Consider the following 26,764-nt stretch of genomic DNA (forward strand, 5'->3'; position numbering starts at 1 on the left):
GGGGGTGCGGAGGAGCTGGGGGAGAGGGGGTGAAAGGAGAGCCGAGAAAGCGGCGGGGGAGGCAGCGCTTGGAGGGAGCCGGGAAGAAAGACCTGCATAGCTACAGCCAATCACGATCGCCTGTGGGGCTCTTAAAGAGAAAGGCGTCCCCTCGGTCTCCGCTGCCCGGGTTCCCCGGGGTCAGACTCCGGAGCCCCCTGGGCAGGCGGTCAGCAGCCTGGACCCGGGGGTGGGTAGGATGTGGCTCCCCACACAGGGAGCCTGCTGAGCGGTTCACAGCACTTCTGTTCTTGTGTTTCTCCAGTTCCAAAAAATACCTTTTCCTTTTGAAAAGCTTTTTTTTTTAAAATTTTTAATTATTATTATTAACTTTGAAGCCACAGGCCACCCGTGTTGAAGAATTTAAAATATTTGCCCGGAATCTCAATACAAGTTAAGGCCAGATTAGAATTCAGAAGTTCCTGCCATCTGTCTGTTCGTGTGGCTCTTTGGGCCTGTGGAGGGGGGCAGCTGCTCAACTCTTAATTAGGCAGGTGAAGCGAGGCACAGAGTAGGTGCTCAGTTAGTGCCTATTGGATGATACATAAATGATTTGGTGGCTCGTTAGTAGCCAACAGTGCCCTGTCCACCGCGCGGCCCATGAACCACACAGCTCTGTTTATGGCAAATTCTCAGCTAACCAGTGTGCTTGCGGATGGTCTCAGCCCTCAATTGATGGAACAGTACCTTCAACTCAGCACCACTGAGAATGGGGCTTTAGAAAAAAAATCACCCAGAACTTCCAAAGGAAAATTAACCTGTGAAAAATAGCGTCTGCTCATTGCTCGTCTCCAAACACAGATCATTTAGAGCTGTCCAGAGGGAGCCCTAGTTGCACAGAAACGCAGAGCTGGGTGTGCTTGGATGTGTCCCACGCAGGCTCTGAGCTCTAGTCCTAACTCACTGTGACCCAACTTGGCTCTCTAGGCGCAAATTTCCTGACTGGGGAAACAAAACGAATCTATATTCTTCCTTCCAGCGCGCAACTTCTGTAACTGTGAGCTTGCAGGGGTACCATTATGTTGACAACGCTAATTTTTTGGATTCCCCCATCATTAGGAATCCTTTTCAGGATTCCAGGAGAGGGGGGAAAAAATTACCAAGAACTGGCTGCATGAAAGGGCCATATATGAACATTTTGTTAGCAGACCTGAAACAGTCCAATGAGCCAGGTATGTCTAATTTAAAACTGAAACAAGGTATGTGGCTGTGGGATCGTGTCCACTGAGCCAGTGTTACGGTAGTGGTGCTTCAGATGGAGCTGAAATTTTAGAATGAAAGGAAATTTGCCTGGAGGCCAGATAAGTGTCAGCACTGAATAATGACCGGTGAGACAATAAAACATGAAACTGGAAGGTATACATTTCATCACCTACTCATCCTGGGCTTTATAATGAACCCCCCTTTTTTTTCCCTCATGCTTCTACTGCTTCCCAATCCCACCAGGCCCGTGTACTCCCTGTGGCTATCTAGCTCAGACTGTCCTTTCTCTCTGGGTTGGACTAGTTGCTGGGTTATTATAATGACTCACTCCACCCTCACTCTAACCATGCAATCATTTGTTTGGCATTTTGGGGGCACCTGCTGTGTGCCAGGACTGGTGGACACTGGGGATACAAGGATGAATAAGTTATAGTCCTGGCCCTCAAGCAGCTCGCTGTCTAGGAGGGAAGACACAGCAAACAAATGTAAACTCTTGGCTATGACCTTGGAAGGGAAGGATGGTCCAGTCCATTATCAGAAAAAGAAAATTCTTATTAGGCATCAAAAATACATACAAAGAGTCCGGGGGAGGCAGCAAAATAGTTCTTTACTTGGCCCCTGGGTACTTTATCTGTTAGATAAGCTACTGCATCTTGAATCTATCTTGAAGGAACATGTTCCTCTCGTCCCTCCAATGGGTCAGACTGAGCTAGGCCAGTCATTTCAGCTGGTTGGAGTAAGGATGGAGAGGGGATGTTTGTATGTGGCTGAGGAGAAGTGCTCTTTAGGTCTTTCAGATCCTGCCTACAAAAGGATGACTGAAGGAAAATGACCCTTCCAGATCCCACCTCAGAGTGAAACCTCCACAGATATAAGATGTACTCTTGCTAATCATGACTGTTCCCTGTAGCATATTAACCATCAGGCATAATATGTCTCTTTTCTCATCTAAGGTCTTTGCCAAAGACCTTCGTATATTTTCTTAGCTGCTGGTCAAGACCCCAGAAGTGGATGAGTGTTCATCTCATCCCTTGATGGGGGCAAATCAGACAGTAACCCTTATCCTGCCAAACAATTACCAAAAATGTGGTAAGAACCCTCATATGTGGAAGATAAAGTGAAGGGACAAAGGAGGGAGTAGCTAATTCACACTAGAGAGGCCGGAGGGGAGGTGATATCTGGGTAAGGATTTTTTTTTTTTTGGAACTTGATTAAATTTTTAAGTTGTGGTAAAATGTACATTACATAAAATTTACCATCTTAACCATTTTTAAGTATTCAATTCAGTAGTGCTAAATATATTCACATTGTTGTGGAACCAATCTCCAGAACTTTTCTTCTTGTAAACTGAAATTCTATACACATTAAATGATAATTCCCCATTTCTCTCTCTCCCTGCCCCATGGCAACCACCATTGTACTTTCTGTTTCTTTGAGCTTGACTACTCTAGAAAGCTCATGTAAGTGAAGTCATATAGTATTTTTCTTTTTGTATGACTGGCTTATTTCACGTAGCACAATGTCTTCAAGTTTTATCCATGTGTCAGAATTTCCTTCCTTTTCAAGGCCAAATAATATTCCATTTTATGTATAGAACACATTTTGTTTATCCATTCATCTGACAGTGGACTCTAGGTTGCTTCCACCTTTTGGCTGTTGTGAATAATGCTACTGTGAACATGGGTGTACAACTATTTTTTCGAGACCCTGCTTTTAATTCTTTTGGATATATATTCAGAAGTGATATTACTGGAGTTTATGGTAGTTCTAGTTTTAATTTTTTTGGAACCTCCGTACTGTTGCCTATAGCAGCTACACCATTTGCCTTCCCACCAACAGTGCGCAAGTGTTCCAACTTCTCCACATCCTCACTAATACTTGTTATTTTCTGGGAGTTTTTTTTGTTTTATTTTGTTTTGTTTAGATTATAGCCATCCTAATGGAAATGAGATGATATCTCATTGTAATTTTGATTTGCATTTCCCTAATGATTAGTGATGTTGAGCACATTTTCATATGCTTGTTGGCCATTTGTATGTCATCTTTGGAGAAATGTCTATTCTAGTCCTTCGCCCATTTTTAACTCAGGTTGTTTATTTTTGTTTAGTTACAGGAGTTCTTTATATACTCTGGATATTAGTGCCTCACTTGATATGTGGTTTGCAAATATTTTCTCCAATCCCATACATTGCCTTTGCACTGTTGATTGTGTCTTGATGCTTAGTTTTTAATTTTGATATAGTCCAATTTATCTATTTGTACTTTTGTTACCTATGCTTTGGGTGTCATGTCCAAAAAAATCATTACCAAATCCAAAGTTATGAAGCTTTTCCCTTATGTTTTCTTCTAAGAGTTTTATAGTTTCAGCAATTACGTTTAGGTCTTTGACCATTTTGAGTTAGTTTTTATGTATGGTGTAAGGTAAGGGTCCAGCTTCATCCTTTTGCATGTGGATATGTAGTTTTCCAAACACTATTTGTTGAAAAAACTCCCCTTTTCCTATTAAATGGTCTTGGCACCCTTGCTGAAAGGCATTTGACTATATACTTGAGGGTTTATGACTGGACTCTATTCTACTCCACTGGTCTATATATCTATCTTTATGCCACTACCACATTGTTTTGGGTACTGTAGCTTTGTAATAAGTTTTGAAATCAAGAACTATGAGACCTCCAAAGTTGATTTGGCCATTTGGATCCATTGAGATTCCATATGCCACTTGGATTTTGATAGGGATTGCATTAAATCTGGAGGTTACTTTGGTTGGTATTGACAGCTTAACAATATTAAGTCTCCAATCCATGGACATGGGATGTCTTTCCATTTATTTGTGTTTTATTTTCTTTCTCTCCGTGATATTTTGTAGTTTTCGGTGTACAAGTCTTTTACCTCCTTAACTTTACCAGATAAGGATTGCTGTCAGATGTAGTAGGAGAAAACCATCATAGCTAGTACCTAGATTCTGGCCAGCATTATGTACCTTAGAAAAGAAGTTGCTTAGGTAGAGAGGATAGAATGAAGACAGAAGATACAATATTCAATGGTAACACCCTACACAAACTGTGTGTGAGAGATGCTTGGTGAGGCAGGTGATCTGGAATGGTCAGGAGGGCTTCATGGAGGAGGTGGCAGCAAACAAGGCCTTGAAAGGTAGAATGACTTGGCAGAGACTCCCAGTTGGATAACTGTGTAAGAAAAGAGATGGGAGTGAGTCCGGCAAAGTATCTAGCCGAGAGTGTAGTCCTTCAAAGGGTAAATACCAAGATTTAAAAAAATTGTTGTCAAACTATTTGTGGAGAAAATGCTGGCTCTAGGGAGGAAAGAGGAAAAACAAGATCCATTCTTGAAACTGGAGATTTACAGTGATTCTCATGTCTATGTTTTTCTTATGGAAATTTAGATTTTGGTTATAGCAGCTACATATGAAATGACCCAGGTTTGGCATCTGAAAATCTGCGCATGAGTGTGGACCCACCACTCCGATTTAGCAAGTCTCTGATTTGGAGACAATTGCAGTCTCTTAGGTCTTCCGTTTCATCCTATGTCATCTAAGAATTAAGACAGATCTATGCCGGGAATCCTCTCTGTGAAATTTACCTAACAATCTAACTTCAGTTTTTTCATGTACATATTGGAGGTGATACTGCCTACCTCACAGGAACAGAGCTTAGTACAGCATTCGGTACCTAGTACCTAGTAACTGCTGAATAATAAGGGTATTTTATTGTTTTTTATTCATCCCAGAGAGATGGACTCAATGCAGTTATGAAACCTGCCTGGCCAGGAAGCCAGGGTGCATCTGGGAGTCCCAGGTTGGGAAAACTAGCATAACTGGGGGGGGGGGGCTGGAGGGATTCAGATCTTGAAATAATGAATTCTAGCAGCACCAGGGAACTGGGAAATAAAATCTCCTGCTCTGTTTGATTAGAGGTAATCATTGAAGGCAGCTCTGTTGGCACAAGGAAGAGATGCTCTCTGCAGCTCTTAGGTATTCATGGAGGGAGGGAGGGAAGGCTGCCTCTTGGATGAGGTGCAGGGACAATGATTTCAAATGTAGACAAACTTTGTGCTCCTATGGTGAGAAAACCACTCACAGGCTTTACAGTAGAATGATTTCTGGGGAGCATCAAGTTGGGAAGTTAGTCTTCAAGATTAAAGGAAGATTGGTTTTGAAATAGAGCAGCAACACGGCTTAGCAGAAAAAATCAGTCTTGTCAGTTTCCTCCAGTCACAAGAGGGTTGGCTTCCCCTTTTCTGAGCTAAATGGATTGCAAAAATTTCCCATTGAGATTTTATAGCAGTGGAGGAGGGGTGACACATTCCCCTAAAAAGAATGCTTCTATTGCTTTGGATGTGAAGACAGTGAGGAGTTTTCTTTTCGTAAGAGTGCTGCAATTTGGCAGCAGGAAACTGGGCATGGGAGAAGGCCAGGTTTGCAGGCCCTCACCTCCTAATTCATAGATAAGAAGGTCTACTTAATGAAACCCCACTGAAGTTCTGCAGCCAACCCAAACCTGTCAGTGATATGCAGCTCTTTGCATCTTTCCAAGTTATCGTCAGTTTGCATCAATTAACAACCTTTCGTTCAATATCTACTTATGGAGCCTCCTCTAGATGCCAAGCGTGAGCTCAGCTCCATGCACTGGAGTATGTGACTGAGTGCATGGGACTCACGGTTCATGAGGGGACGCAGAGTAACCAAATAATTACTACGAGAAGTGTACACCACAAACTCTAGCAAATGCTATGAAGGAATCACTATCATCTTTTTCAAGACCCAGTCATGGCATGTGAACATTTGCTAATAATGCCTACACCACATCCCCCTTTGACCAATATCTGGCTAAAACAAGGTCCACAAACTAAACTCCTCCCCTCTCTCCTTGCTCCCAGCTCCCAGCTCTCTGAAATAAATGAACAATCCCTGTTATTGTCACAGAAGAAAGAGAGTATTGACAAGGTTTTTGCCCCCATCTCTTCCAGTTCTCCAGTTCCCCCCACCCACAAACACCCACCCATTTTCTTTTAGGGTAGTTATTTTGATTTCCAAGGGCAGATGAACTTAGAGAAGCTCTTCCTTATTTCTCTGCATTAGCTGCTGTTATTGTTTCTGTTTCAATGACCTCTTTCTTTTCCTGCTGTGTCAATTACCGCAGGCTGCTCTTAAAAGGCAAAGGGCCCTGTAGCTCTCTAGAGGGGAGGGAGCATTTGTAAATAGAGTTCAGGAATGTCAAAAGGGTGACCTAGATCTGCAGCATCAGAGGGAAAACTAGTTCACTTGAGTACCCTATGTAATCAAATGTAGCCTATTCTTGATGTGGGGAACAGGTGTGTAGAAAGGTTCATTTCACAAAAATATGTATTACCACTGAGGGGGACTCACTACTTAGGGACCTCGAGGCCAAGCAAATGTATTTGTCCTAAGTCCTCATATTACAAACTATTTGTTTAATACCAGCCTACGCATTTCCAATCAAGGCAAGTGCTGCATTGATTTTTCTCCAGATTAGAAATGAAATTAAATCTACAAGAGGAAAAAATGTATCCAAATATAAATAGACCTGAGTTGTTTTTGTCGTGGTTCTTCAAAGCTTTGTGCTTATCCAAATTTGTTTTCCATTCCTTCTGAAGACTTGTAGGCAATATACCAAGATGCTGTGGGAAAGGTAGATGGATCAGACTTCTAGAGCTGGAACTGAACTTAAAGAGATCATCTAGTCCTACCCCCATTTTACAGATGGGGAAATGGAGGCAGAAAAAGGTGACATGACTTGACTGACAGTAAGAGGCAGCGAAGACACTGAAACACAGTTCCTTGCCTCTTCCACACTGTCCTGCATGAGGACACAATTTATCACAATCGGGACAAAGTGAGTTCCATAGCAGCATTTTACTGTTACCGCCCAGGGCTGCCCTCCAGTCTGGAACCCTGTGACTGTAACTGACCTACAGGAGATATGGGGTTGTTTTGGCCCACTCTTTTCTCCCCTTCTCTAAACTGCACTCTTTCCCTTGGGGAACCACTCCATGTGGTTCTGGCGGGGATTAGAATCACTGTGCTGGCACCAGGCAGGGTGGACGCACTAGCTGGGCCAGCCAGTTCTGGCACCCTATCTCTCTGGGCTCAGAAATATTGTAGATGAGGTAGTGGACAAGAGACCCAAACAGAGGCAACCGGAGTTGTCTTTGTGAGCAGTATTTGGCTATGGTGAGAGGTTTTTTCCTCCCTTTGTATATCACGAGCAGTGGAGATGGAGGCTTTGGGCTGCCAGGGGCTGTCTTTCCCACCCTGTAAAGAGAACCTGCCTGAAAAGAAGCCAACACACAATGCCCAATAAATTTATTCATTTATAATAACCACATTCCTCTTTTGTGGGGAAATGCCAGGCTATTAAGGGGAGGAGGAAAGCAGAGTCAGAATGCAAAACTCAGGGTTTTTTTTTGCAGTAGCAATTATCCTCACTTTGGGAAAAATATGGTTTTGTGGGGAAAAAAAGATGTACTCACTAGGCTGAGATGTGAATTTGAATCCAGATTCTACTGCTCACCAGCTGCACCAGGCAACTGCAATTAACAGCTGAGTTCCCTGAGCAGATGAGAGGACTGAGTGAGAGGGAGCTAAGTACGCAGCTCAGTGCCCAGCTCAAGTAAATGTTAAATCACATCAGTGTGCCCAAACAGCTTCTCTTTGTGAACTTGATGTCAGCCTGTTACAACTGCTGTGTTCTTTCCCAAAGACTCCTTAAGGCAAAAGAGGTGGTCAGAGCAGGTCATCTATTGTTTGGAGATATATCCAAAGGGGAAGGAAATTACTTTTAGGAGATGGTTGTTTTCCTTTTTTACTACTAAAATCTGTTATGTTCAATTCCATAGCACATTCTAGCCCTCCTAGCATGGGAAGTTCCTTTATTGGACAAAATACAAATGAAATGATTTTCCATCATTAACCAAATTATACTTACTGGGCATCTTTAATGGCTCCCTTAAATCACGTTTTATATTCACTGCTCTTTTACTATTCAGAAAAATAAAGTCTGAAACTTCCCTCTTCGAATGAAACCTGAATCCAGTCGCCTATGGTAGGCTCCCTATTGATTCACTTCATGTCACCTACCTGGAAGCACATGTTTGGACATGAAGTCTTTCCTGAGCTGCACAAAATACTTTATATTTCCTGAAGTAAGGAAATCAAGTTAATAACTCGAGGATGCTACTCTCTAGAGCTGGGAAATGTTAGTTACAGACTTTTATAAAAGGTATAAAAGAGATAATGGTAGATATGTTTGAGACACAGATTTTGTGAGGTTTAACTGCACATATAAGAACTAAAAAGCCAACAAGCTTGTGTATATTTTTGAAATAGAAAGGTTTCTTCTATTTCACAAGGCTTCTGAAGCCACACACACACACACACACACACACCCATTTGCAAGGTGAGAACCCACTGATACACAAAAGGTGGTTTCAGAAAGGTCACAGATTGGAGATGATAAGGCACCAGTGACAATAGCAGAGACAGGACTACCTGATGAACAACAGTCTTCTAGCCCTATGGAATATCAGCCAAAACTCAAATTCAAATTAGACAAGGAGTGCAGCTGCATTAAAGAATGCAGACATTACTGAGTAATGACGTTTGTACAGAGTCACTCTAGGTGTTTCAGAAGTAACATTAACATGTTTGCTAAATAAATAGTCAGATCTCTGGAAACATAAATCCAGAGTGCAAAAAACATATACCGCAGTTAAATCAAAGTCTATTCCCTTTGGTTTGCTTTTATTCGCTTTTTCAAGTTCTGCTCCAACTACTTAAAACCCACATCCCACACCTCCCAGAGTGGGGGAAAAAGGCAAACAGCTGGAAATTAGAAAATGGTCCCCAATCAGGTTTACATGCACACCATGCAACCTGAGCTAAGAGACTTGTATGGTTACCAAAGCAATGAGTAGGAAATATCCTACAGAGATGTTGATAAAACAAATAGTGTACCAGAAAAAGTGGAAATATAAAGCTGATTTGATTGCTTTTTCTTTGTAATCTAGTTTGGTTCAAAGATTTGGGTCGTTTATCCCTAAGATCAAGTAGTTAAGATTTTCTGTGCACCGACAGTCCCTATTTACTCATGGAATCATTTGAGGCACTACCTGTGACTTCGTCAGCGTTTGATGAACACCCCTACAGGTATGTCAGGGGTGAAACTTGGGGATGCTGCCACCACAGCAGTGAACAAAATAAAGAGGGGGGTATGCATACACAAGTACGTGTGCATACACAGATGTGGGTACATCACCTGCTGAATCTTCATGACCATCCCAAATGCAGCGTCCACTATGGCGGAAGGACAGCCTGGCAGTCCTTCTTAGGCTAACCCAAATCTGGTCCAGGAGACAAATGGGTATCAGAAAAGTGTTGACCAATCACCATCCCTCTCTATCTCTCAGGCAGGGTACATCTGGTTGTCAGGAATCCCACTGCATTGTCTGTCCCCCAGGATACATGGGAATTTTCTGAATCCAAAGAAATATATAGGTTCACTGGACTCAACAGTTCGGTGCAGAGCAGTTATTTTCAACTTCGTCCTGATGCCACACTAGTCAAATGAACTACCTCCATCAGCTATGTATCCCATTACACATAAAGAATCTCCAGTGGGGCTGAGGGTGCATCCATCCTGCTCAGCCCAAAGGGTTGTATGAAGAATGGAAGAGACGAGCAGGTGCAATATAAAAAAGCATCACCCTGAGAGACAGGTGGTGAGTCTCCTGGACAACACCCACCCCACCTACCAGTTTCATTCCCAGCCCTTTCCCTGTTTTAAAATTAAGTAGGTTAAAAAAATGAAAAGCACGTAACATAAGAAGCAAAACTGAAGACTTGGGATTCAGAAAGAATGATACATGAACAGCAAGGGTACAGCTGTAACTTTCCCAAGCTAAACAGCCATCAGTGGTATCAGCCACCAGATCTTTACGCGAGAACAGCCTTACACAGAGGTGCCTGAATTGTGCAGGCATACACTGTAATGTTTTCAGAGATGAAAACATTAACAACAGACTCATTTACAAAGTCAAGTTGGAATTTTTTCTCTACTTGTCAAAAAAGAAAACTTTTTAAAGTTGCTTCACTTTTCTCCAGGGAAACAAACTACTCTCTTTCCATTATCTATTATCTTCATACTTCAGAGACAAAACAGTATTTTGCGTTCCGCTCTCCTTACTGCCATCCGCTTAACATGAAACTTCTCCAAGGCTATAAGCCATGTGGAGAAATGTCTCCACAGTGGAAAACAATCACAATGCTGTATTGAAAAAGGAGAGATAACAGCTACTCAGATGTCAGTAAAAAAGTTTTTTACACTCATACTTGTAAAATCTTTGGGATTGGCCAGGGTTCCATTGCCACCTACTCTTGTTTTTCATCTTTTGGGAATTTGTGTTTCTGTAAAATGCTGTCAGTTATGCCACTGTCATGTCAGGGTAAGCCTGCAGCCATCACACTAATCCTAACTATAAGGACAAGGAATGAAACTATCACTCGAGGCCAGCCTGCTGTTCAGATGGGGTCTTGGGCTGACAACACTCTTGAGGGAAGGGTTCAGAAGGTCAAGTTGCCACTTGAATGAGTCACAGAAGTGCCTCAGGCCAACAAACTTCCGGGAGACTGAAGTGGGCAGGGTGCTGATACGTACCTCATTCCTAAGGCTCCAATGCTCATACATTCTATCAAGGTCCTCCTTTTTTTAGTTATAAAACTATTCTGACCTAAAAACTGAGTTGGTTAATTTTTACAAGAGGGGTTTTATTTGATGAGTAGGGAATCCCAACAAAGGAAATTGAGAGGTTTCTCACAAACTGTTCCCCTCAGACTACCGAAAAACCTGACAAACTATTCTTATTCCTAGAAACAGCACCTCTAACTCCACAGTAATCACAGGATTTATTTTCTAGTTTTCCAACCCACTTAGGTAAAATTGCATAGATAATGAAAAATTATTAATATCTGATTCTCCTCAAGATTCTATGGGGACCATTATCTTTGATTTACCACACTGTTCTTAAGACAGATTATAATAAAATCACTTGACAGAAAAACTGGCTGAAAAAATGTCTGGCTTTGATTCAGGAAGCTGATAGAAATTAAAGTTTTTTTCCTGAACTTAAACCTCAGAGCTATAGATAACTTTTTGAAAATGGATGAATTTTTATAAAATGGAGACAATTCAATATTTAATTCAAACAGAATATTAAAAACATTTATTAATAAAGTTCAATACACTCTACAGAATGAAAATGCTATCTTTTCCTATAGATACTTAAAGCTAATGATCCCACTTTTCATTAATATTTGCTAAATCTATATAGCAGCCTCTAGATTTAATTATTTGTTCAGGACCAGACTGAAGCCAAAGACAAACACACAAAAAATGATTAAACTAAACTGTGAGCAGCTGTTTTTAAAAAAAGACTACATACACTTAAAACAGGATTACACACTTTAATCTGATTGACGTGGAGGAAGTAGGGAGGACATGGGAAAAAAACTTAGTTTTAGCTTTGCTTTACGCATAACCAGATGCTCCTTTTCCAGAAAGTACACTAAGGTTTTAAAAACCACATTTTATCAGTATACCTCAGAAAAACATACTATGTGTAATCCAGGAAATACGCTATTTGCAGAATAGGAAAATCATCACGGGCAATAAAAGATTAAAACAAAAGAAAGCACCAGGGTTTGGAGCAGTTCTAAGATGAGTATATCAGCAGAAATAGTACAAATGCACTTGACTGGCTGCTATGGAAACATGCTAATGAGGACTGGTCCATATCTTATCATTTTTTAAAAATGTGTTTCTTTGGGAAAATGTCAATGTAGCTGAGAGTGAAGCTGTCCTTTTAGACACCCAGCTTATTGGCCTGGGTGAGAACAACTTTGAGAACTGGCATGAAAGCGGAGGTCTCGCTGAAGTTGCTGGTGCTCACTATGTGGGTATGGATGGTCAAGCCTTCTGAGTAGTTTCGCATTTCAATGCTCCTTGCAATGTTGTGTAAACCATTGATGATTGTGGGTGAAAGCTGAAATAAAGGTGAAACCAAGATGAAGAATTAAATTAAGGAAGAATTTCCCATGATACCCTCTATAAACATTATACCTCAAATATTTAATAAAAGGAACTTGAAATAAACACTATAACAAATGTATAAATTATTAAGCATTTCTAAAAATAGTTTTTTAGACCAACCAACCCTTAAGCTATAAAACAGAAACATAAGAAAATTATAAGAAAATAAAGTTATTTATGAATTAAACATGTATGATAAAAGCCAGGTATTTTCGGGCTGGCTGAGTGGCTCAGTTGGTTAAGAGCTCGCGCAAGAGTGTGAGCCCTGAGCAACAGCGGTTTGACGCCCGGCCCGAGCTGAGTTGCCACTGAGCTGCCAACAGGTAACAGGATGGCTCAGCAAAAACAAAACAAACAAAAAAACAAGCCAGGTATTTTCTTACAGAAAAGCAGCTGGATTTCCTCCCCCATGCTAAAATGCTAACATCTCTCCCCACTTAAGAGCTTTAAATCTTCAATTATTTTAGATATAGCCTCATACCTTTAAAAATTTTTCCTATGCACGTGAAGGAACTTAGAGATTCTTAATTATGATACCTTAAAATAAGAACCCAATTTATTTAGAACTTGTCTGTAAGAGATCCTGAACTTTTGGTCTACTTCCATTAGTAGGGCAACAGCCCTCATCATGTACTCAAATTCATCTGTTTTTTAAATAATTCTGTCATCTCTTAAAAACCATGAAACTTATAGGTTTTTTCCATGTCATTCCATGCTCACATGTCCATACTTTTGAGGGAAGACTTTATTTTGGATTAGTCCATGGACTACACCACTTTCACTGTTATATCAACTTTTTCTCATTGGTTCTCATGAGATAAATGGTTATTTTTATCTGATGGGATTGAGGTGGGGAATGAGGAAGAGGAATGTCGAAAGACAAAAATATACAAGTCCCAGTTCTTTTTTCCTCTCTTATCCTAGTACTTTCATTAATAAAAAAAAAACTATTCTAGAAAGGAACGGAGAGGTGGGGACAAGGGAACAGAAGGCAGTGGATTTACTCCTGCTGCTGGCTGTCTTCAGTTACAGCACATTCATCTGCTATCTTGTGGCTGTATTTGGCTTTGCCTTTGTGTAACAGGTGCTACAAGAAAAGGGTCAGGAGTCTCAGACCGTGAGAAAGATTATAGATTTGGTCTCTGGAAAACAAAGTATCTTCCCGTTTTGATTTCTTGATTCAAGGGACATATAAAACAAACAGAAGGCCAGTTACCCTAGAGCCAATACAAGTCAATTTGTATTTCTACTCTTACAAAAAGGGCTAAAATTTCTCTGCTAGTCTCTCTCTCTCTCTGTGCACTATCCCCTCATTCCCAATGAATATAATTTAAGATTCAGTTAGAGCAAACCCATTCTGTCATTGTCATGCGAGTTCTGAGCCCAAGCACACTATACCCGAGTGCTGATTAAATGCTTATTTCATTAAAAACCAGGAAAAAAAACGTTTATCATAAATCCTTTTTTTACCCACGAACTTACTGTCTGTTCCCTAAGTTTATCATACAGAAACTCCAGGCGTTTGCTAGCATCGTCTAGCTTCCTCTTGGTTTGCTGCAGGAGAGGGGAGAACAGGTAAGTTATATTTGAACATGAACTTTTATCCAAAAAATATGCCTTATCTCCTTTCACTAACCTTACACTCATGACGTTGAACAGCTTCGTTGTATAAAGAAATGGAGGCAACTATGGCCGAGAAACTTGAACAGACTAATAGAACAGAGGTCAGGAATCTATCACTGGGGGGAAGGCAAGAAGAGATTCTTCGTTCTGCTGTGCAAATGCAGTAGTGGTGGGACTTCACGGGGACTGCCACCCCACCCACAAGCAACAGGAAGGGCCATCTGGGGGCAGCAAGGAGTCAGGGTGCTACAGGAAGGAAGCTCTAAGTACAGTCATGAGAAGTTATGGGTGCCAGAAGGCAAACGTGTAGGTGAACTGGAATCCTGCCTTAACCTTTCAAAAATATTACTTACACACTTAGTCATTTAGTATGTTTAATCCTGACTCTTTCTGAGCCTTTAAAACACCCAGAAAAAAAGAAAACTATCTTCTGGTGACTCAAGACTACTAAGAGGGAAGAAGTAAAATGAGTTCTTAAATTAAGGCGACCCCCCCCCCAGTCCCATCCTAGCACTATAGGTATAGTGAGAGAAAACGATTCTCAACCCAAAACTAAAGGATGAAAATCACAATGTGAGTAATGTGATGAACTACATTATGCAAGAGCTTTAGAAGTGACAATGTTCTTCAATATTTATTGAGTGCCTACTAGGTGCCACGCTGGGGACGCAATCTTGTGTCTCGCAGAGCTCCTATTCTGTTGGGTAGGAAAAAGATACTGAATAAATAATACGTTCTATGTCAAATGGTGATGAGAGCCATGAAGGAAAGTGAGCAGGGTAAGGGGCTAAAGGTGTTGGGAGTGGCGGGGGGGGGTCAAGTCAGGCCTGACGGCTAATGGGACATGTGAGCAGGAGCCTGGAACAAGCAAGGAGTGAGCAATGCAGTTATGTGGGAAGAGTGCCAGGCAGGAGGGCAGCAAGTACAAGCCCCTGATGCTGCCGTGCTCTTGGCACGTCTGAGGAAGGCGTGTCAGTGTGTCAGAAGAGGAGAGAGGACAAGAGAAAGCCATCAAGGCTTTCTTTACAACATTACAAACTACGTTGTGCTTCAAGGTTACTTTGTGTTGTTTGGACGTAATTAAAGGGAAAATAGGAATACTATAAAAATGATTCCAGGGGACGGCCGAGTGGCGCGATGGTTAAGAGCTGGCTTGGGACACCAGAGGGCCCCGGTTCAGATCCCAGATATGAGGGCCAGTGACACTGCCCTCCACAGCTAAGATGCTGAACAACAGCTCAACCTGCAGCTGGGCTGCCGTGAGTTGCCGGTATCAGCGTAGGCTGCAGCCCCTGTGGCAGTGGGTTGCCATGGGCTACTGTGTGTAGCCAGCAGCCAGCGTGAGCGGCCAGCAGCTGCAGTAATTTGCCATCCAGAGGCCAGTGACTGATCTGCCTCGCCCGGGAAGAGTGCAATGATGGTGCCAACTTGGGCCTGTGAAGCAACATCCTCCACAACTAGACTGAAGAACAAAAGGACAGCAACTTGTCTGTTCCTCTTCCCCCAGTTCCCCAGTGCTGTTCCCATCCCCCCAATTTCCTAATAAAAATCTTAAAAAAAAAAAATGATTCCAACTATTGATTAAAATAGACTTGCGTGGAGGGGACTCTTTATAGTTCCCTGTTCAAAGCTAATCTCATATGGCTACCAGCAGGAGCCCTACCCCAAGGGGGCAGGGGCAGCTGAGCAGGCAGAAGAGAATAGATGAGCTTCCCTGGCAACTAGTCACAGGAATTAGAAGAACAGCTTGTCTTTTGTGGTTCTCTGCTGCCCAGGGCTCCTATGGGTCCAGAAAGAAGATGGCACGGTGACCTAGAGGAGGTTAAGCTCAATAAAAACTTACTGAGCTGGGCAATGAATTATGTGTCCTCCCAACCTCTCCATGCTGACTCATGCCTGAAGGAGGACTGGCATTTCCCACATTTTTACTGGGACTCCTCTAGTTTTGAATGACTGTGGCCTATCTATTTAAAGACTGCCCATAGGGGATGTGTTTACCTGGCTATCAGCTTCGTCTGCTCTGTTCTAGCTTGGTCTTTCCATCACTCCTAGAATGTCAGGCACTAAGGTTTCTGTTAACCTTTCCCTGCCTCTCTGCTTTCCTGATACTTTCAGCACAGGGAATTGCTTTCCAAAAGAACAGCGGAAGGCTGCACACACTAATACTCAATGTTGATAAAACAACAAATTCCAGAAGCTGTTTTTCAAGCAGACAAGTGGCCAGTGGCTAAATAAGTCTATTCAACATTTGCTGGCAGAAATTGAAATTTCATCTGAAACAAAACTGGCTTTGTGGAGTTTTTGTTGTTGCCAATACATATTCTCTAAGTAAACTAAGTAAAATTAGTTGCATTAACTATGACTATGACTCCAATCAATATCTAAAACATTTAACTATTTTTAAGATCTTTGCAAAGTTACGTATAAGATTATCTACTGTTAAAAGCTTTGATGTAAGCTTGGGAAAAAACCCCGAGTCTGGATGTTTTGCATACCACCATTCTGTTCTGTTTAATGTGCCAAACATAAGGTTTGCTGAGGAGAAATGCACACAGTGGCTGAGAGCATTAATTCTGGAGCCAGACTGAGTTTGAATGCTGCCTCTGACCTTGGGTGGTGCTTAACTGCTTTTGCCTTAAGGTCCTCATCTGTAAAATAAAGGTGACATATCTACCTACCATGGGCTTGTTGTGAGAATTAAATAAATTTATATATAAAAAGTAACTGAATTACATTTTTATATGTAAAGCAACCTATATTAAGCACTAGCTTTATTACTTTTGTACAAACTTTAAAAATATATCTTGTAGGACTTCAAGCAATAATTACAGAACTTCATAAAGGATTATTTTAATTAAGCAAAATATGAGAACAGATACATACAGGATCTGTGGCTGAAGAGAAGCAGCGCTGGATAAGATCCTCAAATGTGGTCTTTAGAATGAGGTGCTCATCTGGAATAGGTTTCTTGGTGATTTTTTCTGTTGGCAAAGACTGCACTTGCTGGAAGAAATAATACAATAAAATGAGTAGAAATGACCAGAAGCTACCTATACACAAAGCCCTGAAACTCTGTGTTAGAGAGAAACCAATGACCTTGTGGACAGGCTATTCAAGACCAAATGGAAAATTAACATGTGAAATCACTTAAGTAAAAATGAAAATCAGATATCCAGTAAAGGTACAGGTACTCCTCCTACAACTTTGATTCTCAATAACAGGACTGGATATGAAGTATTTAATTAATTATGGCACATATGTTGATCACTACTGCATTTAACTGGTGGGAAATAGACCTGTGCCACAAGGAAATAAAAAGAACAAGACATTTATAAAGTTGGCCGTTTAGAGAGGCTGCTTGTTCTGAGTGTCGGCTCATTTTCCTCTATCTGGCATTCTTTTATTCTTTAGTTTACTCTTGGAAATTGTTAACTGGGCTATTATCAAACTGCAAGATTAAATCAAAGGTTAGAAGAGACCATGATGTTACTGAGTATAAAGATGGAAAAACAAAGAAGGAATGTTTACATTTTTAAAGTTTTGATTTATTAGTTCATTTATTCAAAAAATATTAGGCAATTATGGGCCAGGCACTGGTATGTACTGGTTTGCCAATACAGAAATTATCTCTGCCCTCAGGGAGTTTACAGGCTAATGTAAAATAGCAACTATGGTAAGTTAACATCAGTGGAACCAAAAGACAATGTAACTGAGGGGAAGGCTGTCTTTAGAAAATTATATTGGAAGGGTAAGTAGGACTTTACCAGTTAAATGGGGAAGGAAAAGCATTCTAGATGGAGGAAGAACATGTACAAAGGAAAGATCATGATACAAGAGGACTAAAAGCAGGCCAGTGTGGCTGGAGCAGACAGAGAGCAGGGGAGTATGAGCTGCGGCCTTCCAGAAAACGTGAAATATTCTGGTCTTTTCCTGAGAACAAGGGGAAGCTGTAATGTTTTAAGTAAAGAGGAGACAAGCCCAGATTACAGATGGATCAAAGTATTATAGATGTTGGCAGACCAATTAGAGGCTCCTGCACTGTTGTGGACTGGAGATGAACATAGCATGGACCAGACTAGAAACGCAGAGAAGGGATTTGAGAGATTTTAAAGCAATAACAAGATTTGGGGATAGATTTGAAAAAGAGGTCAAAGGAAAAAGAGTATAAAGATGTTCCCAGGTTTTGGCCACACTGAATAGAAGGGATTATGGTGCCACTCACTGAAACAGAAAACACCCAAAGAAGACTAGGTTTGGGAGGAAGACCATGAATTAGGTTTTGGACATGTTGAGTGTGAGGTGCCTTGAAGACATTCAAGTAGGCAGGTAGCTGAATATTATGGCCTGCCTAAACACACATCTATATAGTTCTCTCCTTCATTAGTAACTGAGGTTCTGGTCTAGATGAGTATAGCATGAGCACCCAGGTCTTAACATAAGTGAATGGCTGGGTAGCTTCCCAAACTAACAAATATTTGTAATCATAAAAAGAAATTAACAATACATCTTTATAATTTATGTTCTTGTGGAAAGAAGCAAGTCCTCCCACCTCCATCAAAACACTGGTTTTTGGGGGCCGGCCGAGTGGCTCAGTGGGTTAAGAGTGTGAGCTCTGAGAATCAGGGTCACCAGTTCGATCCCCACATGGGCCAGTGAGCTGCGCCCAAGCTGAGCTGCCAACAGGTGGCAGGATGGCTCAGCTGGTGAGAGCAAGTGCTGCTAACAACAAGGATGCCAGTTCGACTCCTGCAAGGGATGGTGGGCTATGCCCATCCACAACTAAGATTGAACATGGCACCTTGAGCTGAGCTGCCCTGAGCTGCCTATGGGAGGCCCAGATGGCTCAGTAGTCAGAGCGAGAGCTCTTAGCAACAAGGTTTCCGGTTCAACTCCCACATGGGATGGTGGGCTATGCTGACCCGCAACTAAGACTGAACACGGCACCTTAAGCTGAGTGGCCGTGAGCTGCTGACAGGCAGCCGGATGTCAACTGGACTTGGAGCTGAGCTAGCTACGCCCTCCACAACTAAGATTGAAGGACAACAACTTGGCTGTTCCCCTTCCCTAATTCCCCAAAAAAATCTGAAAAAAAAACAAAAAAACAAACAAACAAACAAAAAAAACAAAAAACAACCAAAACACTGGTTTTTTTATAAGGCAACTTAATGTTTAGAAATTCTTTAGGCAGAACTATCTCTTTACAAAAAAGCATACTCTTGTGATAGATATACAACTGTTACAAATTTGAGTTCAAGTCAAAAACAAAAACAGAAGAATTAGTTTTATACTTGGGCAGGAATTTGTTTCATCTTATGTCAAACTTTGGCCCAAGCTTGCTACTTTTCATGAATAGATAAAAATGTGTATCTTTGTGTGTCTAGTCAGTTATATGGAAATGTAATAGATTTTTCATCATCTAGAACCCTGCCAACTAACAGTGTGTATGTAAAAAGCAAGTACAAATTTATATCTCCATCTGAAGATAAGGCTCTATACTATATTATTAGCTCTTACAGGTACACAAGAAAAGATATAACACATGACATTTTCATTTTACAATTTAAAGGGAAAAACCTTTGGAAACAGCTTCTGCTTAGCAACCTTGGAAGCAAATACTAGATTCAACTGATCTTAAAATTGTGGCTACTGATTAGGTCAAGTGAAATACTTGCAGTTGCCAAGCTATTGTAAACATACACTAGCAAATATGTAAGCCCCCCTTCTAGGAAGTTTGTATATGGCCATGTAATATTATTGAAAAATAACATGCATTCATGATCTATCTTTACAAAAGGGTTACTATTTTTTATTCAGTTTGTCTAAATGAAACCAAATCTAGATGCTTGTTAATTACGGTATAACCATAGAAGTTAACACATTAAAAAAAATGTACTGAAATAGAGCCATCTCCCCATTCCACTTCCACAGGTTTACTGTTACCTGGATGGTATTTCCAATAGGAGCCCCTGGGGCACCCTCGACGTTGGGCTTTGAGAAAGATGGCGGCACGCCTGGTTGACCCAGGGGTTGCTGTATGCCGTGGAAGGAGGGCTGGCCACCTGGAAGGTGTGGCTGTGGGAATGACGCTTGGCTGGGCAGTGGTACTGGAGCTGAAGGTTGTTGCTGCAGCATCTGTGACTGGGGGTCACCCAAGGGGTTCATGATTGGCGATGTGATGGGAACAGGAGGCATAAAGTTTTCAGGCATCTTTTCAAAGATGGTAATAAAAGAGAACAAGAGAAAAAAAAAACAATAGCAACATTTCCTCAGCTTAAGTAAGGAAGTTAGACTATTCCATGGTTAAAAACATTTTTTTAATACTAGTAGAATACTTTTCAAATGAATGTTATGTAGAATTCTAGAGTAAAACATAAAAGTAGAGCTAATCTGGCTAAGAGGGGTGGAGAGCTCAAACCCAGACTTGTCAGTTTCCCCTTTGTCATCCACACTTACTCCCATAATGAGGAGCCAACACCATGGTGTTTTTGAAAGAGGTTGCCCAAGTCTGGAGAGTTTTATCTAGCAAGACAAAACTCAGCTATGCCAAATGTGTGTCTGTGTGTTTCATACGATCATGATGAAATAACCTTTTCCTGGATCACTAAGTAGATGATCACCTGTCAATCACACTAATAGATTAAGTTTCTGATTATTACTAACTTAATCTGATTTTCTTGCTCATTTAGTATCTCCCAATTTTATGTTATGGCCTCTCACTATATTTAGGGGAAGATCACTAGGAATTAAAAAAAAAAAAGTAGAAAATGGCTTGGGAAGAAAGAAGGAAAGAAGAATCTTATCTTGTGTTCTAACAGCTTTCAATAGTTACGGACATCTAAACAGTACTCAGCTACAAGGCTATTTCTTCATTCATACTATATGTGATAGAAATGGCCCAAAATATAATTACCAAATTCATGATTACTGTTGGAACCCCAAAACCAAAGTAACTCCTAAAGAAAAATTCATGTGAGAAGTCTACTCTTTGAGTTTCCTACTCTTTGAAAGATCTGTTGGGAATTTACATCTTGTCTTCTAAAAGGGGTTTAATTCATACCACCATCATGTTTTCTATTTTCTTTCCTTCCCTTCATGGATTAGAAGACATTAAATTGAAATACACTTTAAATATATCAGTCAGTAAGCTTTGCCTTTAAAAGGATCAGTGAAGTGTGGTGTGTTCCAGGTGGCTATGTGATTAACAGAACATCTGTAGGCAACTGGGTGGACATCTTTTCCAAGTACCTTCTTCTTCTTGGGTACTCTGTTCAAAGCTGGAGGATCATTCCAACCATTCTGAGGACCTATAACAGACAACAGAGAGCATTTTCCTTTAGAATCCTGAAAAGACTAAAACTAAATTGTATCCATCATAGTACCTTCGAATTCTGCCTTAGCCCTGAGATAACTATCGCAACATGTTTTACCAGCTGAGGTGTGGGAGATCGCTATGTAGCCCTGGATTCTCACTCATTACCTCTAATAATCACAAGGCCTTGGCTTAGTAGGCAAGAAACCTTGATATTAAAGTGAAAGAGCTGTGCTAACTTTAAGGACAATGATGAAGTCTTTAAGTCTATATAGATACATAGCCTTCAAGATCTGTTAACAGTTCTCTCCAAATAAAGAAAGAAGAAATCACTTGAGTCTGCTTTTAAAAAGGCTTCTGATAGACAGCATACAAAAAAGAATAAAAGTTCTCTATTTCCCAAGAGAGAAATTCAACATAAGCAAATCATCCACATGGTACAAACACTGTTTAAAAAAAGCAGAGCCCAACTACACAACATCAGTAATTTGTATCATCTTTGCCTTAGAAATTACTTACAAAGTAAAACAGGGCATTCAGATATTGATGATAAGATTTTTTAATGCTACAAAACAAATTCCAGGCTGGCAGCAAATGTAAAATTAAGCTACTATCAACTTTAGTAAATTTCCTCTAAAAAAACAAAACAAAAAAACACCCTGTCATCTCAAAGTGAGAAATGAACTTAAGTAGCAAAACTCATTTAGTACTGCAATGCCAGTATCTTTAAAGAAAAAAAGGAATAAAACATGCCAGACAAGGTGGGATAATTTTTAAATCTCAATATAAGCATGTTACATTTCACTGAGTTTTGTGTATGTGTATATATAAAGACAAAAAAAATAAAGTCGTTTCTCTTTCAATCAAATATCCTTTCAGTATTTTACCTTTTCCTTGTTTCATTGATACCCATATTAAATCACAAAATTGCTTAGCAAACCAAAGAATCCATGATTCATACAGAATGTCAGTTTTTTAAAATAAGATCTTCTAACCAGCATGTATGATTTGCCCTGATTTTAAAGACAGAATTAATTTTCTACAAGTTTACTAAAAGATAGAATGCCAAATGAGCCTCAAAACACTCAAAAGCTAATCACAAAATATTAAGCCACATGCTGCTATCTGCTTAACAAATTCTGAAAGTTCTAGCCATACATTGATTAATCATTCAATTTTATTCATTTCTAAGAAAATCTTGGTATAGACGTTGTCTTTATGTCTATATGAAATAGAAGACTTTTATGATTTAAAGCTATTTGTGTCACCATGTTAATTCAATCAGTTCTAATATCTGATTCATTAAGAAGCCAAATAAAAAATTGATACTGATCAGATTTAGGATATCATCAGCTTTGAAGTTCACATGCATTATTGTGAATGTCCAATCATTAATTGCATTCTATGATTCAGAGATTTCCAGAAATATATTTTATAACCAATTCACCTTCCAACATACGTGCCTGGTCTTGCATACACTCATTTTCTGTAGACAAAATGTAAAAGTCACTTAAACAATATTATCATCAAAGACATTCTAAAGTCTGCTTTTCATTTTATAATTGTTTCTTCTCCCTCCATCAACTCCCAGAAAGAACTAATTTTATAAGGGAATGAAACTTACTATTTAATCAAGTCATGTGAAATGTCTTTTATCTAATTAAGAAAGTATTCAGTTTTGGGGTAAAGCAAATTCATTTAAGTTGTGTCAGTCAGTTCCAATTACTCTTAAATATCACTTTTTTCCCTTAGTGTGCTAGCTGTCTCTTTTAAGAGAAAATTTTGTTCCTTCCTATTTAAAATAATTTTCCCCCAATTGTTTGCATGAATTATTTTTCTAATTGATCAATGAAGCTCAGAAATATCGCTGGGGAAGAGCACTTCCTAACATACTATAAATAATGAGTCCATTTTAGTGTGTATTTAAAGCCGTGAATCTAAATCAGCTGAAGATTTTGTTAAAATTCAGATTCTAATTCATATAGTGTGGGGCCTGCTCCCAGGTAATGCCAACGCTGCTGGTCAAAACCCTTTTTAAGTAGCAGGGAGTCAAAGTGAAATGGGAGGATTTCTACATTGGCCTGCAGACTTCAGCACTGCACTTGTTAAAGATAAACCTGTCAGACAATCTTAACAAGGTGGTGCCACTCCACTGCTGGATTTGGGAGGCCCCAAATGTCTGCATTCTGGAGAAGCTGTAATTTCTGGGGTCATCTCATGAATGTGATCATACATGAGAACTGGCCAAGTAAAAACCACCTCATATGGTGTTTTCTGAAAAAATGTATGGATATGCAGACTGTTTAGCACAACTTTTCCAGGTATCACGACTTCTCTTAAGGGAACTGGTTTTGGCCAGTGGACAAAAGGAAAGAAGGCTGAAAACTAGCACAGCAATTCCAACATTGTCAGATATTCACGGTCAGGCCAGGACCAACCTCAAATCAAAACCATGCAGTGGAGGTACATCGCATGCACACAGATATAACTTGGGAATTCAACTATCTTCATTTGGGGAGAGAGGAACCAAGACAACAGAGCAATTAATTAGTGATTTCGATTCAGTTTGAGCTCTACAAAAGGACCACGTGCCTAGGAGAAATATGGGAGAGGTAATCCCATAGCTTGAAATCTCACTGTATGGAGTTTATGCATAGATGCTTTTCTATCCAATATGGCTCCTAAATATAAACCAACTTCTCCATCAAGGGCTTAACTGAAGAAAGGAATGCTCACAAGATAATTGGCTATAAGTGATTTCCTATTTTTGCCTTAAATGATGACTTTACAACCTAACTCCCCCTGCAAGATATGACCTCATAGCACTGTAGTTAAGAAACCCTGGGAGTCACGTGTGCATTACAACAGAGGACTGACCTGATTGGCAGCTACTAATGTACTCTCTAGCACTTCAGCTTCTGGGCAGAGGGGCGGATATATTACAAACCTGAAAATACCTTCATCTTGACTCTCTTTTTTGAGAAGTAGTCCCAAAAACATGTCCTCCACCCCTGCCCCATGAGGGGCAAAATCAGAAGAAGAGAGCAGTTCTTCTTCTAACCTCTCATGGTGTCTTAATCTGACAGGGTACCCTGCCTTCACAAACTATGAGCAGCATAAAAAAGTGTGTGGAGCAATTTCATATGTCCCTTAGGTAAAATGACACCAAAGCTATAATGAAATCAAATCAAACTCAAAAATTATGACTGAAACTGAAATCAATTCAGAAACAAAAAGATTCTCAACAGGAACATATAGCCAGGTGGCTAGCCCTAATAACTTGAGGGTGGGTGGGGTGTCTGTTGGACAGAAAATAATGGTTGCACAAAGTTCTCCACAAAATATATGCCCGACTCCTCCAGACCTCAAACCATGCAATATATTTAGCCATGTTTTATTTCCGCCCAGATAATAACTTGTTCAGATCTCTTATCAATTTAATGCAATTTTGTCTCAGCTATAATTCTAACCTCTTTCAACCTTTTTGCTTTTATGTCTTTATACTGTTTAAATATGACTTTTAAAGAAAGAAATATACTTTAATAGCAACATCAGCAAGCTAATTGAAGAACATGAATATCTACAAAAGCAAGTATTATGGATGTTCATTGGAGACGTGCATAATGATACTCTTGGTCAGCATTTGAAAAAGCAACACAGCAACTGGCCATGTATCCCAGCCAGCCGAGCGATCCTGCCGCACCTCCGGCCAAGAACTTACCAAAATGCCATCTCAAATGAAACACGCCATGGAAAGCATGATGTTCACGTTGCACAAATTTGCTGGGAATAAAGGCTAATTAACAAAGGAGGACCTGAGAGTGCTCATGGAAAAGGAGTTCCCCAGATTTCTGAAAATCAAAAAGACTCTCTGGCCATGGACAAAATAATAAAGGACCTGGACCAGTGTGCAGACCGCAAAGTGGCCTTCTAGAACTTCTTTTTGCTAACTGCTGGGCTCACCATCGTGTGCAATGATTATTTTGTAGTACACATGAAGCAGAAAAGAAAGAAGTTGGCAGCACTGAGCTCCTGCCCTAATAAGAGTTCTTCCAATGAGTCACTTATTGGAATCTCTGCCCCACAGCTTCCCCCATGTAAGGATTTCACGAGCAGGTTGGGACCCTTAGAAAATGTACAAATAAAATCCCTCCCTCATTTGACAAGAGAAAGAAAAGCCAAATAAAGCCAGATTTTTATGTTGCTTGCATCCTCTTGTCCTCAATAAACAAATTTCATTTTTAGTAAATAAATAAATAAATAAATAAATAAATGACACAGCATAATCTAATCTGGAACATAATTATCTCATAAAACTGTAAAGAGGAGATAATCGTTTTTACTCTGTCAAAAAACTATAAAAATGGGGATAAATCTCTTTCATACTTTTAAAAAATAGCACATGACTTTAAATGGCACATGACTAAAAAAAATGGTTCATGGTGTAACATTAAGAAAAAAAGATGCAAAATTATATGTGTTATGATCTCAATTGTTTAAAAATGCACACACACACAATGAGATACTACTTCACACCCATTGAATGGCTAGAATTAAAAGAAAAACAAAACAGAAAACAACAGTGTTGGTGTGAATGTGGAGAAATTGGAACCCTTGTACATTGTTGGTGGGAATGTAAATTGGTGTAGCCACTGTGGAAAAACAGTACGGTGTTTCCTCAAAAAATGAAACATTGAATTATTATTTGATCCTGCAATTCCACTTCTGGCTTTAGCCCAAAAAAACTGAAAGCAGGAACTTGAACAGATATACGTGTATATCCATGTTCATACCAGCATTATTCGCAATAGCCAAAAACCTCATGTGCAGATGAATGAACAAAATGTGGTATACACATACAGTGGAATATTATTCAGCCTTACAAAGGAAAGACATTCTGATACATGCTACAACATGGATGAATCCTGAAGACAGTGAGAACAGCCAATTACAAAAGGGCAAATATTGTATGATTCTACTTATACGAGGTACCTGGAGTAGTCAGATACATAGAGGCAGAAAGTGGTTACCAGAGGCCGGGGGGAGGGACAGTTAATAGTTTCACTATGGGATAATGAAAAAGTTCTGGAGACAGATAGCAGTGATGACCGTACAACAATATGAATGTTCTGTTACTGAACTATATCCTTAAAAATGATTAAAATGGTAAATTATACGTTATGTATATTTTAACCATATTTTAAAAATCTTTTATTACATGCACACTTAAAACATACATACATGTATGTATATATGTTTTTGAAGGGAATAAATAAACCTAAATTATTAGTGGTTATATTTAGGTGGTAGAATTATATTAATAATTTTATTCTTTATACTATTTGGAGTATTTCAAAACCCTACAGTGCGAAATAAAAATCAAGGGAAAATTAATTTAAAAACTGAATATGCCATGTCGCTGGATATGTAGACCCTTATCCCCATTAACGTAGGGGTTAGTCCTTCACAG

The 26,764-nt window shown here is 40.0% G+C and overlaps 1 protein-coding gene and 1 pseudogene across 1 annotated transcript in view; one reads left to right on the forward strand and one right to left on the reverse strand.

Annotated features, from left to right (window-relative positions):
* Window positions 1-11,717: 11,717 nt before the first annotated feature.
* SEC31A (SEC31 homolog A, COPII component) overlaps window positions 11,718-26,764 on the reverse strand; it is a 71,724-nt gene continuing 56,677 nt past the window's right edge. The window contains exons 22-26 of the mRNA XM_019652181.1: window positions 21,231-21,289; window positions 19,926-20,192; window positions 16,869-16,988; window positions 13,845-13,916; window positions 11,718-12,315 (exon numbers count right to left, since the gene is read on the reverse strand). Coding sequence (XP_019507726.1) covers window positions 12,136-12,315; window positions 13,845-13,916; window positions 16,869-16,988; window positions 19,926-20,192; window positions 21,231-21,289 — 698 coding nt within the window. The 3' untranslated portion in view covers window positions 11,718-12,135. The remainder of the gene's footprint in view (window positions 12,316-13,844; window positions 13,917-16,868; window positions 16,989-19,925; window positions 20,193-21,230; window positions 21,290-26,764) is intronic.
* LOC109387940 (protein S100-A10 pseudogene) lies at window positions 22,787-25,792 on the forward strand (annotated as a pseudogene).

The sequence above is a fragment of the Hipposideros armiger genome, unplaced genomic scaffold, assembly GCF_001890085.2.
Source record: "Hipposideros armiger isolate ML-2016 unplaced genomic scaffold, ASM189008v1 scaffold_175, whole genome shotgun sequence".
NCBI lineage: Eukaryota > Metazoa > Chordata > Mammalia > Chiroptera > Hipposideridae > Hipposideros > Hipposideros armiger.